Raw genomic sequence first — 14028 nt, 5'->3', positions numbered from 1 at the left:
TAATATGTGTCTGTACAGACTCTAGAGTAAATGCTTTTCTTTTCTTTTCTTTTTTTTTGGCTGTTGGTGACCTGACATTCAAATTAAAAAAAGTAGTAGGACAAAACAGACTTCAGTGCCAAAATACCCCTTTCAATCTTGTCCAACCCATTAGCAGAAGGAACACCTTTGCTGGCCCTATAACCCAGCCCTATACAATTCATCCCTTTTTGACATGGTTTGCTTTCCATGAGTACCCTTGTTTATTTTTATGTCGGTTTTCCTCATTGGGTTAGAACATAAACTTCAATCTGAACTGCTGTTTCGCCTTACTTTACAAATGATGCAGAGAGCAATTATGAAAGTGGAGGTTAGTGGAATTATATTTAATTTCTGGGGCAAAGGAAACATGAAAATAGACTGCAGATAAATATGTAAAGTAATGGTTATAGCTGCTGTAAAAGAAGCTCCGTGAGGTTTTAGCTACAAGTAAAAAAAGAGCAAGGTAAATTTTGTTTGTAAATCCAAATTCTATTTGTGATGGGTTTAAGAATTTAGGTAGAAATTCTAATCATTGTTGTCAGGTAAAAAGAATATACAAGAATATATTAAGGGCTGAGAAATGAGGAGAGTTTGCCACCTGGTGGTTCTTGAAGGTATTTTAGCTATAGTTAGAGTTATATTTCTATTTAAAATTAGATTTTCAGTAAAAAAAAAAAAGGTTTAGAAAATACTTTTTTTATGGAAACTATCATCTTAAGACCATATAAAGTTTTTTATTTTATATTTTTAAATTAGTAAGCAGTGATTAAATTCAAAGTGTAACAAAGTGAACTTTATTTTCCAAAGTTCACAGTTTCATAAAAAAGATAGCTTGGTTGAGGAGATTTTATGTCTATATCCAGGTTTCACTGTTGATATGTACATTCCACTAATATAACATTTTGCAAATAAGCACAAATTTAATATTTTTACCCCAGGATGTGGGTATTTTTATCTAATAAACAAAATCCAAAAGCTTTCTAATACCGATTTCTTATGCTAGAATATTTATTGCATTTAATTTTAATATCTTATAAAATAAAAAATCTTTTATTTATGGTTAGTGATCTATCCTGGGTTTTGCCATGGATTTTCTAGATAGCTAGATAAATATTTCCATACTATTTTATTTAATAGTTATTTCCAATTTTCCTTTGGTGTTCATATTTTTATTTTAATATCTTATTTATTTCTCACAATTTAAATGATTTTTATATTAATATACCCCTTTCTGTAAAAACTATTACCACTGAATTCATCAACCACCTGACAAATATATGAATAAAATGGATTTTTACAGCTTGTCATTTGTAATTACATAGATCCGAGATCAGCCTGTTGTTGGGCAGCTGATTCCAGACTGCTATGTAGAACTTGAGAAAATCATTTTATCAGAGCGTAAAAATGTGCCAACTGAATTTCCTGTAATTGACCGGAAACGATTATTACAACTCGTGAAAGAAAATCAACTGCAATTAGATGAAAATGAGCTTCCTCATGCAGTTCACTTTCTAAATGAATCAGGTTTGTATGTTTGTTTGTTTCAAGTCTTTTCAAAGCTTGGCTGTAGTAGTCTATAAAAATGGATATGAACCCTGTTAGAATTTACATTCAATATCTAACTAAATATCTATAGCATTCTTTAATAGACCACTGATTTTTTTTTTCTTTTTGGATGATCATCACATGTATTGGTGTTAAATCATATTTCATATCATAAGAAAAAAATAGAAATCATCTAGGGGCAGTGTTGGGAAGTCTCTGATCAAAAGTTAAAAAGTGTAGGTTCTAGAACTTGACCTTACTACTCAGGAGCTGTGGAACCCTGAGCACAAAGCATAGTATCCAATGACTTTAGTGTGTGTGGAAGTTGCTTGTAAAGGAGAATTATTAATGGAACAGTCTAACAGGGTACTTTGAGAATCAAGGGTTGCCTAAGAGGATGCAGCTACTGAGTGACAGATCTGACTTTGTTGTATTACACATTGGCAGCATGATCTCACAGATGACTCACAAACTGACTTCAGTGCTAATTTTGTACTTGATAGCATAACCTGGGTAGAAATGTGTGATTTTATTTGCGGTACTAGGGTGACTGGAAAGCTGCTTCAATCCCTAGATTCTGTTGTATGAAAAATAATTTTCATGTGGAATATATGTTCCTTCTTCTCATCATTTTTAAACCCATAGCTTCCTAGGATATTCTGTGTTTCTTACCTGTATTTGAAAATAGGATGTCTTTGCAGTGTATATATAGAAAGCCAAAATGAAAATAATGAATTTCTATTTATTTGTAAATACATGCTCTCCAATGCATGTCATTGTCTCAAATATGGTTATATATGATCATTTTATATAGTTTGAAAATACTTTTAGGATTTTATAGCTTGAGACTAGGATGCCTGGGTTATAGTCCCAGCTCTGCCACTTACTATACTGAAGTTTTCTCATCTGTGAAATGAGGAGGTTAGATTAGGTTCTCTCTCTATAAAGCCTCTTGATATTTTTGTATTCTAGATTCCATGTTTAACTGTTTTATTTTTACTACAGGGGTCCTTCTTCATTTTCAAGACCCAGCACTTCAGTTAAGTAACTTATATTTTGTGGAACCCAAGTGGCTGTGTAAAGTCATGGCACAGGTTGGTGTCTTATATTTTTGTGGCATAGTGGTAATGGTTGAAGAGAAGAACAAATGGCACCCAGAGCATTGAGCATTATAGAGTTTGTGTTCAGTTATGACAGAAACTACTGTAAATATAGGAAAATGTAAAACACTTCATATAGAAGACTACTTAAAGGAAAGTTTCATGGAAAAGGGAAGATATCTTAGAGTTCACTGTAATGTCTTTAAAGACAGGTGTTTGTCTCATTCTGTTTCACGGTGCTTTTTTAGATCTTGATGATATCTTTGGTTTGGTTATTGAATGAAAGCTTTGTGGAAGTCCCTAGGGTAAATGCATATGAGAAAATTGTGTTGGTAAGCCTGTGAAACCGCCATCTAGACAACAAGGAGAGGACTTGTTTTGACTCTTGAGAAGGATGGTCTGATCTCTACATGCTTATAGTTTTTGAAAACTTTGGATGGCAGTAGTAATAGCTACCTTTTCTCCATTTATATTTCATATGGAAAATTATTTTTTTTCTGATAATAATCAATTACCAAAGAGTTTAAATTAATTAGTTATAATAATCCATCTCTATAAGTTTACTACAGAAAACCACTCAGGGAGAACACACTCACTAGCTCAGAGTTTCTCAGTGTCAGCATTATTGACTCTTGGGGTCAGATAATACTTTGTTGTCATCATAGGACAGCATCTTTGGCCCTGTAGATATTAGTAGCACCTTCCCAGTTATGAAAAGCCATAATGTGTTCAGACATTATCAAATATTGCTGGGGATGCAAAATCAGCCCAGTTGAGTTTAATTATGAGCTGAGGTGAACTCAGGGAGGATGTCTCTAGCATGTGTACTCATTGGCAATTATTTTGGATTATGAGTATAATTTATAGTTTTGCATGTGGCCCCCTGAATCCCTAAAAGTTTCTAAATTCCAGCTAAGAAAAGAGGGAAGATATTTTGAAGAGGGAACTTATTTGGGGCTAAATCCTATACCACAGAAGTTGAGAGCATATTGAGACAATTTAATTGGCAATTAATAGTAACATGGTAGCTATTACTATTTTGGTAGGTTTTATAAAGTAGATTTTCATCCTTCTGCACATATGCCATAGAGAATATGAAACCAGTGAAGTGGGGTGCTTGAGAGCACAACTTCTAGAGTCACCATGCATGACCTATATTCAGATCTCTTACAATACTTTGTGAAATTTCTTAATGTTTTAATAAGTCTTTTGTTTTTTTCACTTGTAAAATAAGGATTATAACAATGTTATCTTCTACATTCCCTCTCTAGTTCAGTGTGAATGAGAAGTAAATGTTAGCTAATTTCATATTTGACTTATTTGTTAATTAAGGCTTAATATTTTGGAAATGAAAAAAAAGTCTTCAAAACTATAAAGATGTATTCATGTAGTTTTGGAAAGTGTGCCAGTATGCAGCTAAACAAAAAGTATGTGAGATATAGATGAATTCTGTACAGCAAAGAAAGTTTTAAATATACTCTGAAGATTTTGTCATCCTAAGTAGAACACTATAACTCTCAGAAAATAACTAAACCGTATATAGTCAAGAAAAGGCTAATGTTGCACTAAAAAGTGGTCTTTCCTTGTGAACTGGGAACATTTAAAGTTGCACACACATGGATAATATTTGAGTGGGAGTATTTTATTCAGTGGATTAAGGAAGTGGTTTGTATCAGAAACACAATCTTTTAGCAAAAACAAATTTCTGCCATGACCACGGTAAAATCTCTGAAGACTCTATGGATTAATTAAGTTGAAACTCCATGAACATTCTTCTCATAAGCATAGTTATACTATAAACATGTTAATTTAAGCGAAAACTAAGTCAAGACTTTTAACAGCTCAGTTATTTTGAAAGATAGATCTAAAGGGTCAGTAAAATGATAATTTAAATTTTTTATTAACTTAAAAATAAATAACATCATTTTAATTTATGCTGATATAGTGAAATGTAATGCCATTTTCACTGGGGTTTAAAGAGAATGAAAGCTATAAATAATCAAGTGAAAACAAGAATGACATCTGACACCCATCTGCAAAAATAAATAGGGATATTCACCTCCATGAATCATCAAAACAAGGGCAGGAATAATTTCATGGGGCAGAAGCTCTAATAAGCCCACCTTCCCTCTATGTGCCCTGAGCTGTTAGGTCACTAAACTTATTAAAGAAGGTTTCATCTAAGCACAGAGAAGTTTGCAAAACTCATTTAACCGTATGATAAAAGATATGAAAGGGACTTATTGAATTAATCAGGTGAAGTATTAGAAAGCTCGCATGGCAACTTAATTTTGATAATAACATGTGTGAGGAATTTGGAAAACATTCTTTCTTCATATAAAAGTATAAGCTAGACTGAAAGAATATTAGCAGGTCTTTTAAAGGTGATAGAATTAAGATAATATTTCAGTTTTCTATTGCTATTTAATAAGGTACCCCAAAACTTGGAAGCTTAAAACATCAACAGTTTATTATTTCTTATTCTGTGGGTTGATTGGATTCTGCTCCACGAGGCCTTGGCTAGGGTCATTTACTTGGCTTCCTTTGTCAAACTGGGCTGGAAAGTCCAATAGGGCTCCACTTACATTTTGATGTATCGGTGTTCCTCCATGTACCTCTTATATGACTACTCCTCCTAAAGTATAGGCCCCAAACTGGTACTACGTCAGTTCTGCCACATTCTAGTAACCAGAGCAATCACAAAGCCAGTTCAGATTCAAGGGGCAGGAAAATGGACCCCATTTCTTGATGAAATGAGCATCACCCATGTGTAGGGAGGAAAAGAACTGATATATCCATCTTTGGAAACAATCTACCACAAAGAACGGTAGCACATGTAGATATACTAAAAAATAAAATAAAATCAAGCACAACCCTCTTAAAATCAATTTGTCTAAATAAAATAAATTAGAATAAGTATATAATAATGGCTCGTATATGAGGAGTTACTATGTGCTCTTCAAAGATTATCTCATTTAATCTTCAGAGCAACTCCTTTAAATGATACTATAGTAACCCTATCGAAGATGTAGAAATTGAGTGACAGGGAGATTACATAATTTATCCAAAGTTACACATTTAGGAAGAGGTAAAGTTATTAGGATTTTAGACCAAGTGGTTTGACCGCAGTAGGTATAAACCTAACCATAGGATAAATGCTACAAATTTAATTTTCTCAAAATTCATTATTCAACCTTATTTGTTCAACACCTACTAAGTTCTGGCTATTATTCTAGTGCTGGGGCTATCACAGTAGGCAAAACAAGTTCCCTGTACTCATAGACATTCAAATGGAAGGAAATAACCAATAAACACTTATGTCAGGGTTACAGGGTGCTACAAAAAAATATAAAGTGTAGTTAGGGATAGAGAGTGAGTTGTCAGACAAGGTCTTAGTAACTTAAAAACGCTAGAACAGCAAACAATTCTATTTATCGCCTAAACTGTAAGAATGATCTGGGACTTCTATAAAGTGCAAAATGTAGGAGAAGTCACAAAATACAGTTTTTATTATTTAAAAACTCATAATAGATTTTCATTAGATATCATTATGTTCAATCATTCATTTATTAATTCAATAAACATTATATCTACAAAATATATACTAAGTCAAGTCCTTGGGCCTAAAGGACTTTACAATTCAACATTTCAGCCAATTACATAAAGTAAATAATGTTTGCTCCTAATTAAATATCCCTTCAACATTATAGATGTATTAAAGAAATTAACCACAAATCACTTTTAAAAATTAATTTGGCTATGTAAAATGAATAAGAATATGTAGATAGTAATGGCTAACATATGAAGACTTACTGTATGCTAAAAATTGTCATATGTACTTGGCATGCTTATGTGTATTATATCATTCCATTTTCATAGCAGTCTAAGGGACAGTCACTTCTATTATCTCATTTTACAGAGAAGGAAACTGGCTTAAAGAAATTAAGTACCTTTCTACTACTAGTTCACACAGCTAGTAGTAGAGCCTGATTTGAACCTGGAGTCTTCTGACTTATATTTTTAACTGCTATGATGATGATCAAAGCTCAAAGTATGATCTCCACATTAGAATCATCTGGGTTTCTTGTTTAAAAAAAAAAAAAAGATTCTCAAGCCTCATTCCAGACCTACTGATCTCGATTTTGAGTAGAGTCAACAAAATTCAGTAGTTACTTTGTTTGAGAATCACTAAACTATATACTACACTGCCTTTCTCCCCATTGATGGAAGCCTACTATTATATAAATATAAAGTAACACTTTTATTGCAAGCCTGAAGCGATAACACAGTCTAGAAGATAATTTCCCTAGAAATATTATTAATGAAACTGTAATAGAACATGGGGTATTAGATTTATCTGTTGAATTTGAGTTGGAATCATTGTTTTCAGAAGATCTCCATAGTTTTTTATCTGAATTCACTCCTTTAATTTAATAAATTGTTGTTGTTGTTTGTTTGTTTGTTTGTTTTGAGGAAAGTGGATGCCCCACTGGCCTTCTAGGCTACACGGCTGATAGCTAGAAATTTAGGTCCTATGTTATACCTCACAATGTTAAACGTGTTCTGATTATTTTCACTGAGCAAGGTGACACGAATGCTTTAAATTCAAAACTTTTCAGAAAATAAATTCCAGTGGTTATTTATGTTTAAATCTTTCAGATTTTGACAGTGAAAGTGGAAGGCTGTCCAAAATATCCTAAAGGAATTATCTCACGTAGAGATGTGGAAAAATTTCTTTCAAAGAAAAAGAAATTTCCAAAGAACTACATGCACCAATACTTTAAACTCCTAGAAAAATTCCAAATTGCCTTGCCAATAGGAGAAGAATATTTGCTGGTTCCAAGCAGGTAAACCGAAACCTAAAAGTTTAATTATCCTGTGGAAACTCACTATCTATTATATTGTTTTAACTGTCAAAATAACTGATCTATGATAAATGTACTAAGTAATTTTTTGCTTCTCATGTAAACTTTCTTCTAAAGTATACATTTACTTTTAATAAAAATTAGACATTTTTTGACATTTTAAAGATATAGTAAAACATTTTATGTATATAATTACTATTTGGTTTACCGTTGCTTAAATTATTTAAGAAAAGTAAATAGTGAAGATTTGTATATGTGCATGTATGTGTGTGTATGTGTGTCTCCTTACACGATACTGAGAGAATTATTATATTAAGCAAGTTCTGGGGAGATGTTGAGTTTTTAACAAGGGTGTTAAAATAATTTATGGCAGTGAATTTTCAGAGAAGAGGGGAAATATAATGGAGGCCTAAGTTCTAGCCCTGTATTGTATAAATTTTTCTTATTGCTTTATAATCACCCGGAGGAATGTTGTAAAGTAATCTGACATTGAAAAGTGCAAATTGCATTGATTAATGGAATGTAGTCAATTCTAAAAATAGATGTATACTTTTTTCTAGGACAGGCAATTTTTTTCAAGTTTCATGTAATCCCTTGATACTTGTCTATGCAGAACTAATTGTGTTTATTTATTTATTAATATAAATAGAATTGCTGAAAAAAATTTCATGCATCTACTATATCTGAGCATGCATTCGAATTGATTAAATAACCATTTAATTTTTAAAATAAGAAGAGCATGCAGCAGAAGAACATTATGAAAAATGCAATTGCTTAGAATATTTATCATCAATTCATCAATGTTAAGGAGTAAAGCACATTGGTCAACATGGTTAGGTGTTTTATGAAGCTATATCATGATGGTGCCCTTTTTTCCCTTTAGTTTGTCTGACCACAGGCCTGTGATAGAGCTTCCCCACTGCGAGAACTCCGAGATTATCATTCGATTATATGAAATGCCTTATTTTCCAATGGGATTTTGGTCGAGATTAATCAATCGATTACTTGAAATTTCACCTTACATGCTTTCAGGCAGAGGTATGTATATACTGAAGAGTTAATATTTAGAAAAGTTAGGGGAAAGCATATTAAAATTAATATGTCATTTTCTCAGAGTTTACTTATTTATAAGCCAGCTGAAAATCAGAAAATAAGTTCATAAACCTCAGATTGGCCATATATATAAAGACACATGTACTCATATAAGTTTATGGAATTTGTCAAGAAGAAAATTCCTCAGGTCTTCACTCAAAGCCTATTTGTTCATATTTTAGACTCATTTACAGTAAGTATGAATATCTTGTTTTCTAAGCTAAAACAGACTAGAAGCAACAATTTTAAAAGATGGATTACTAGGAGTCATCAGTTTAAACACATACATGAACAAAGAAAAACTAGAAGTCATCACTGCAAAGTCAGGGAATTTTACTCAACAAGTGTAATATCCTGATCATTCAGACCATTCAGCATAGAGACTGTAATAACTCTATTCAGCTGCACAATCCCTGAGGCGTTTATAAAAATGGGTATTCCTAACTCTAGCTCTTCCTTTTGTAAGAAAGAACGGTCTTAGGGCTCCAAAGGGAAAATATTAGAAACATTTTTTTGCTTAAAAATTAGCTTTATGAAGGTGTCACTGGGTTCTGAAATAAGCCTTATCTTACTTGCAATTAATCATATATAAGTAATTACATTGCATTAAAATGTTCAAGAAGTTTTGGTTTTAGTATGACCATCAACTTCTTTTTAAAAATTGTGAGAACTTATTGATGATTCTCTTTTGTCTTCTATTAAACATATTAAACTATTTGACACCATGAACCTGAAATCTTTCTTAAACTTATCTACTGAGGATTTTGTTTATTTTATTGCAAAATTAAGGATAAAATATTTAGTATCATTTAATAGCTAAGGATGAGGACTATCAATAATTATTCCAATACTTTCTTTCAAAACAAATGTACCTCTATTACTTTCACTTGGGCTGTGTATAAAGATTTTTTCCCCCTTTATTTTATGGAGTAGTTAATAATTAATGGATACACTTAGGTCCATTTAAACTTCTTTCAGAACGAGCACTTCGCCCAAACAGAATGTATTGGCGACAAGGCATCTACTTGAATTGGTCTCCTGAAGCTTACTGTCTGGTGGGATCTGAAGTCTTAGAAAATCACCCAGAGAGTTTCTTAAAAATTACAGTTCCTTCTTGTAGAAAAGGTAAGGAAATTAATGTAAAATTTTGAAATGTACCACTAAAGAAATCTAAACTTTTTAACTTTATAGTTCCTCTTTTTTAGCTTTGCAACAGAATAAAGGTCAGGTAGAGTGTTGATGAGCTCTTCTTTGGATTATATAGGCTGTATTCTTTTGGGTCAAGTTGTGGACCACATTGATTCTCTCATGGAAGAATGGTTTCCTGGGTTATTAGAGATTGATATTTGTGGTGAAGGAGAAACTCTGTTGAAGAAATGGGCATTATATAGTTTCAATGATGGTGAAGAACATCAAAAAATCTTACTTGATGACTTGATAAAGAAAGCAGAAGAAGGTATGTGTTGATACAGCTTACAAATGATTTTAAGTGATCTTTCAGTATTTGTGGAATTTTGTAAGAAATGTAGAAAATATGTTTATCCATAAGAGATAATTTAGAGGATACTACATTCAGTTACAGTGACAGTTCAGAAAAATGAATTATGTTTGTTACCAGTAAGATCTCGTGTTCTAGATTCAAAAGAGTGTTGGTTTGAGGGTATGAATACTGGCACATTGATCAACGTAACTTCATCTGTGAAATGGGAAGACTAACCGAACCTATTTCATAGAATTGTTTCAAGTATTAAAGGAGATGACACATGGAAATAACTTAGGAACATGTGAACCATATAATAAGTGCTCCATAAATGTGGTAAAAATAGAGAATAGATAATTTCTTAGTCAGATGTTGGGTAGTCTAAGGCAGTTCTGAATTCTTTTTTCTAAAGAGTGAACCTAAGAATGAGTTTTTAAAATTCCAATACATAGATATTAATTTAACCTTTAAAACTTTCTCAGATTTTCTAGAGAAAAATAGGATTGATAAGACAATCTAAAAGACTGATTAGAACTCATAGAAAATATGTGATATATGATTATTTTTGAAAGTCAAAAGTGCAAATTTATACACGTCCTTTAAAGGTTTTTTTTTTTTTTTTAATGTTTCATGTACTTCTCAGGAGACCTCCTAGTAAATCCACATCAACCAAGGCTCACCATTCCAATATCTCAGATTGCTCCTGACTTGATTTTGGCTGACCTGCCTAGAAATATTATGTTGAATAGTGACGAATTGGAATTTGAACAAGCTCCAGAGTTTCTCTTAGGTACTATTTTTGTTGGTTTAAAATGAAAATTAGGATGCAGTTTTTCCTTATAATCTATAAAATATTCAAATATAATCATATTATCATGATTTTTCATGCCCTCATATATTTGTCATAACATTTTTTCCCCTTTGGAATGATGTATTTTAAAGTAATATGTTACAGATCTGGAATTTGCTTTACACTCATTCTTGTAAACTAGATTTGAGATGACAGTGGGAATACACATATTTATAAGATGTGTCCTTGCATTTGCTTTAGTTACCAGAGGAAGGGGAGGCAGATAAAGATATTTTCAGTTGAGCGATGCAGCCATTTTTCACTCTCAAAAAGACAAAGTGAACTGACAGCTGTGGGGCTAGGCATGGAGCAAAGAGCTAAGTTATTTTTTTTTTTTAATTTCTGACTCCGGAATGACCACAAAAAGAGTTTTGGAGAAAAGATGATGAATGTGGCTTTTGATGGAATGTGGTTGAAATTTGGAAGAGCATGCTAGTAGAAATCTCCAACACAAAATTATAAATATAGAATAGAGTTCAGGAGGTAGCTGTGGATATAAATGAAAATGTGAAAATTCTCTACATATAGAGATAGACGCAGTTAAGGAGTGAATGAAGTACTTGAATGGGAGTGTGTAGTTGAAAGATATAGGAAGACTAGGGACAAAATCTTTAGGTGCATCTTAATTCATGGAGTGGAAGAAGGAAGAGGAAGCATTAAAGGAGACGATTCAATGAAAGAAGTGCGTCAGATTTATCTTCAAGTATACAACACGTAATTACAACAGACATAATTTTTCTGCTTGGACAGATTAACTTATGTGCTTTGTACTTTTTTTTCAAAAGGTGATGGCAGTTTTGGTTCAGTTTATCGAGCAGCCTATGAAGGAGAAGAAGTGGCTGTGAAGATTTTTAATAAACATACATCACTTAGACTCTTAAGACAAGTAAGAAATCCAATTACATTATTACATTAAATCATGCATTGTTAATCTTCTAGAAATCTTGTATTTCATATGTTTGTGAAAATGCAAAATGATGACATTCTCCAAAAAAGTTTACTAGAGTTTAATTATGAAATCCCACTTTGTCCCCCTTCCATGGAGTAAAAAAGTTTTGATTCTCTTGTTGCAAACAAAGAAAAAGACAGTTTTCTGAGAATTCTTGTTCTAGGCTTCACAGTTATATACTTTAAGTACAGAAAAAAAGAGAATACCTCTTTTGAGGTCTTGTATTTCAAAGGAGCCAAAACCCATACACAATAACCCATTAAAAACTTTTTTTTTTTGGCCTCAGTTAAGTCACATGTTCTTTTCTCAACAAGCACTTACATTCAGGGCAATGCTGTGTACTGATTGGCTGAGGACTGTGTTACTAAACCAATCACTATGTTTGGGGTCAATTCCCCCTAAAATTCATGGGCTGCATAGGTGAGAGTTGGATACCTCAGCAAAAATTAAAGTACTTTTAGAAAGAAATAAAGATGATTGTATGTTGAATGCATAACTGAGAGTAGTCACTCCAGTACTCGCTCTTGTTTTGAATACAGGTAGGGATTTATTTATTTATTTTTCTAAGTCTTTCCTGACAGTAGAAATGAGGGAGAGAGAAAGGGTAAGAGGAGAGGTAAAATCCAATGTGAATTCTGGCATCTTATACCAGAACTCAATTGTTTTTATGTTTGTTCTTTCTTTTTCTCTTGACTTATTAAAAAAATACTTTGTACCTGAATCAGAATCTAAATAACTTATGTAAACTTAAAAAATACATAGTTACAATATCTTAGTTACTCTGAATAATAAAATAATTTTATGTCTGTGCAGAATATCCTGTAGTAGTTTTTATTATTAGTATCAAAAGTTATACTATAGCTCTAGGAATAAGTTCATAAACATTTTGTATATAGAGGCAAGTCTGTGAATCAAATTTGGGCGCAATCTCTTTCAAATCTGTAGGCAATTTGTTATATAACTTGATTTTTTCAGCCTAGGTTATTAGTCTTCAATATATGTTTCAATTTTTAGGTAATGTGCTCAAGGAACCCTGTTGGAAATCAGAGCACTAAAATTATATACAGGTCTGATTAGTGCATCAACAGCTGGTTGAACCAAGGAAATGTTTGAAAAACTAGAAACAGTAGAGTGTGCATAATATGCTTTTTCTTCAAAAAAAAAAAAAAAAAAGGAAAAGAAAATTAAAAACTTCAGTGTTTGATGCTACATTTAGAGGGTCATTCTACCGGTGGTCATGAATTGTAGCCAACCTATTACACTCCCCTGCTCACTTTCTCTCAGTGAGCTGCTTTTCTAGGATAGAAAATTTGGCTTCTTTCTTGTGTCTGAAAGTAAACTAACTTGATTTGTTCTCATCAGTTTTAACCAACTGAGCTAATCAGACATAGAAGAAAAAGTATTTTTATCTACTAAGAATATATGATTGCAGTCTGAAGCTTTTGTTTTTGGAAAATCTCCTCTCAGGGTATTCAGCCTTTCTTCGTTAGCTGGCAGATTTCTCGACACTTTGGTTTCCTGATAAATGCAGTTGATCTTTGAAGCTGGATGTTAAGAAACAGAGCTTCTGCACAAATCAATTTAATTTTGCCTTAGCTATGAATTTCATATAAATTATATCTTCAGAGTAAAGTGAAATATGCAGAATAAAAATGCATATGGAATTAAAAAACAACAATATCATAAAAGCGATTGTAAAGTTTCATATGATGTGGTCTAGAAAAAGGATTGTTTCAGAATGGAGACCTCTCTGTTCAAGCTAAAATGTCTCTCAGAAGTCAGAGATTATGGAGAGATTACAACTGAGGATTGCTTTAGTAAGGGTGGTCTAAGGCAGGTCACTCTGAAGAAGTGATAATATATGAGCCAAGATCCAAATGGCAAGAAGCCTTTAGCTCTGTGAAGGGTGAAGAGTTTTCTAGGCAGCAGGATCAGCAAAGGCAGAGACCCTATGGCTGGAAAGAAGGAGCTGGGCATGTGCCAGGGATTGAATGAACACCAGTGTGGCGGAGTGGTGGTAAATGAAGAGGAGAGAGAAACAAGGTGAGGTCTGAAAGGTGGGCTGGGGCCAGATCAGGTCAGGCCATGAAAGCTGTGTAGGTATATGGGATTTTAATTTACAAGTA

General features: G+C 32.7%; 1 protein-coding gene across 1 annotated transcript in view; it reads left to right on the top strand.

Annotated features, from left to right (window-relative positions):
* Positions 1–14028, top strand: part of LRRK2 (leucine rich repeat kinase 2) — a 111847-nt gene that overhangs the window by 69485 nt on the left and 28334 nt on the right. Inside the window, exons 32-39 of the mRNA XM_025051310.1 lie at positions 1344–1545; positions 2572–2660; positions 7326–7513; positions 8415–8569; positions 9602–9748; positions 9888–10079; positions 10747–10893; positions 11739–11839. Coding sequence (XP_024907078.1) covers positions 1344–1545; positions 2572–2660; positions 7326–7513; positions 8415–8569; positions 9602–9748; positions 9888–10079; positions 10747–10893; positions 11739–11839 — 1221 coding nt within the window. The remainder of the gene's footprint in view (positions 1–1343; positions 1546–2571; positions 2661–7325; positions 7514–8414; positions 8570–9601; positions 9749–9887; positions 10080–10746; positions 10894–11738; positions 11840–14028) is intronic.

This window comes from Pteropus alecto, unplaced genomic scaffold, assembly GCF_000325575.1.
Source record: "Pteropus alecto unplaced genomic scaffold, ASM32557v1 scaffold778, whole genome shotgun sequence".
NCBI lineage: Eukaryota > Metazoa > Chordata > Mammalia > Chiroptera > Pteropodidae > Pteropus > Pteropus alecto.
The sequence above is the reverse complement of the archived record's forward strand: the minus strand, read 5'-3'. Positions and strand labels throughout refer to the sequence as shown.